This window comes from Morone saxatilis, unplaced genomic scaffold, assembly GCF_004916995.1.
Source record: "Morone saxatilis isolate NCDOM2014 unplaced genomic scaffold, NCSU_SB_2.0 Contig14, whole genome shotgun sequence".
NCBI classification, from domain to species: domain Eukaryota; kingdom Metazoa; phylum Chordata; class Actinopteri; family Moronidae; genus Morone; species Morone saxatilis.
The window spans coordinates 22191216-22193240 of NW_023339696.1; the positions used below are offsets into that span (position 1 = coordinate 22191216).

The 2025-nt window shown below is 45.9% G+C and overlaps 1 protein-coding gene across 1 annotated transcript in view; it reads left to right on the forward strand.

Moving 5' to 3' along the window:
• The window catches only part of itga2b (integrin, alpha 2b), a gene marked incomplete at its 3' end in the record, with an annotated part of 6563 nt that extends 4698 nt beyond the window's left edge, over window positions 1-1865 (forward strand). The window contains 7 exon segments of the mRNA XM_035654791.1: window positions 242-322; window positions 421-526; window positions 637-792; window positions 882-968; window positions 1101-1220; window positions 1511-1612; window positions 1746-1865. Of these exon segments, the coding sequence (XP_035510684.1) occupies window positions 242-322; window positions 421-526; window positions 637-792; window positions 882-968; window positions 1101-1220; window positions 1511-1612; window positions 1746-1865 (772 nt within the window).
• Window positions 1866-2025: the final 160 nt, after the last annotated feature.

Sequence of the window (2025 nt, forward strand, 5' to 3'; positions counted from 1 at the left end):
ACACACACACACACACACACATATATATTCTGTCTCTACCCAGCCTGTCTGTCTGACTGTCTGTCTGTGCTCAGCTACAGACAGGTCTTCTGTTCAGTGTCGGTCATCTAGAGGAGGTAGAGAGACACATCACCTTTAACCTGAGGATCAGGAGGTACTGTCTGTATGTCTGTCTGTCTGTCTGTCTGTCTGTCTGTGTGCATTTCTGTTTCTCTGACCCTCTGACCTGTCTGCCTCTCAGTAAGAACTCAGTGAACCCCGACAGTAACGAGGTCTCAGTGGAGGTCCAGGTGAAAGCCGAGGCCACGTTGGAGATCAGAGGGTAAGGAGTCTGATCCTGGTCCTGGATCTGGGTCCTGGATCTGGGTCCTGGATCTGGGTCCTGGATCTGGACTTGATGGTGTCTCTCTGTGTCTGTAGAGGCTCCTCCCCTCCAGAACTGGTCCTGCCCCTCCTGGACTGGCAGCCTGCAATGCATCCTGGGAGTTTAGAGGAAGTGGGTCCACTAGTGGAACATGTCTACGAGGTAAAGAGACGGTTCTGGTAACCAATGATATCGATCATCTTGATGATATTGATGATGATGATGATGATGATGTCGATGATGTTGATGATGTTGATGATGTTGATGTGTAGTTGAGGAACCTGGGTCCCAGTGCGGTCAACGCCCGGCTGACGGTGGACTTCCTGTCCAACTGGCGACATCACTTCCTGCTGTACGTATTCTCCAACGCATCTGAAGAATCACTGAGCTGCCGGACCCTGAACGCATCGCAGATAGACCCCTTCAAGGTCTGCAACCTATCTGTCTTTCTATCTGTTACCTGTCTCTGACCTGTCTGTCTCTGACCTGTCTGTGTCTCTGACCTGTCTGTCTGCAGCTGCTTGGTAACTCGTCCAGTGTTTCTGTAGTTTCTCCGTCGACCCAGCAGGAGAAGACAAACTCACACAGACACACTGTTCATCTGGTAAATACACATTATTATATATAATCAATCACCAATAAATAATCATCTGGTAAAAATACATTACAATCATATGATCAATTACAATCAATAATCATATTTGTCTCTAATAGAAATCTTAATATTTGTGTGTAGAACTGCAGCAGCAGACAGACAGGGTGTGTCAGGTTTGTGTGTGATGTCACAGCATTGGGGCGGGGCTTCAGCGCTGTCGTCAGAATCTCAGCCAGACTGTGGACACACACACTCACACAGGTATACTGTATGTTACTGTATTACCTGCTGTATGTTACTGCCTTACCTGAACTGTCAGTGAAAGCACCAGCAGGTTCTGTTTCCGTCTCCATTCTGTCAGCAACAGTTCAGACACACATATGAATTCAAACTGAATGTTATGTAACTGAATACTACAGAGACCAGATGTAGATCCAGGTTCTGTATTAAACTGGTCCAACAGACCTTCAGTGAGGTCTGAACTGCTGCATTTCTCATCATAATCGTAAACTACTGAATGGATAAAGTGAAAATATGATGTCATCATACAGACTCCCTACCTGAACTATGAGCTCATGTCTTCCGCCTCCTATGAGGTCATCAATGCATCATCGAAGGTCCAACCGCTGCTGCTGCCGAGTGGACACACACAGGTACACACACACACACACACACAATAATAAACAACAGCAACTTTATGTGACAATAATCAAATATGAGACATAATGATGTCTGTGTTTGCCTGTATATATGTGTGTGTGTGTGTGTGTGTGTGTGTGTGTGCAGACTCAGCTCAGTGTGTCCTGGCGTCCTGATGGACAGACGGACGTTCCTATTGGCTACATCGCCCTGTCAATCATCTCTGGCCTCCTCCTTCTGAGCATGCTCTGTTTCATCTTCTGGAAGGTACCAATCAATATATTAATTTCAATTCAATTCAATTTTATTTGTATAACAGAAGTTATCTCAGGACACTTTTTTAAATAGAGCAGGTCTAGACCGAACCCCTTATAACATTATTTACAGAGACCCAACAGTTCCCACCAGTGGTGTAGTGGTCCCTGGA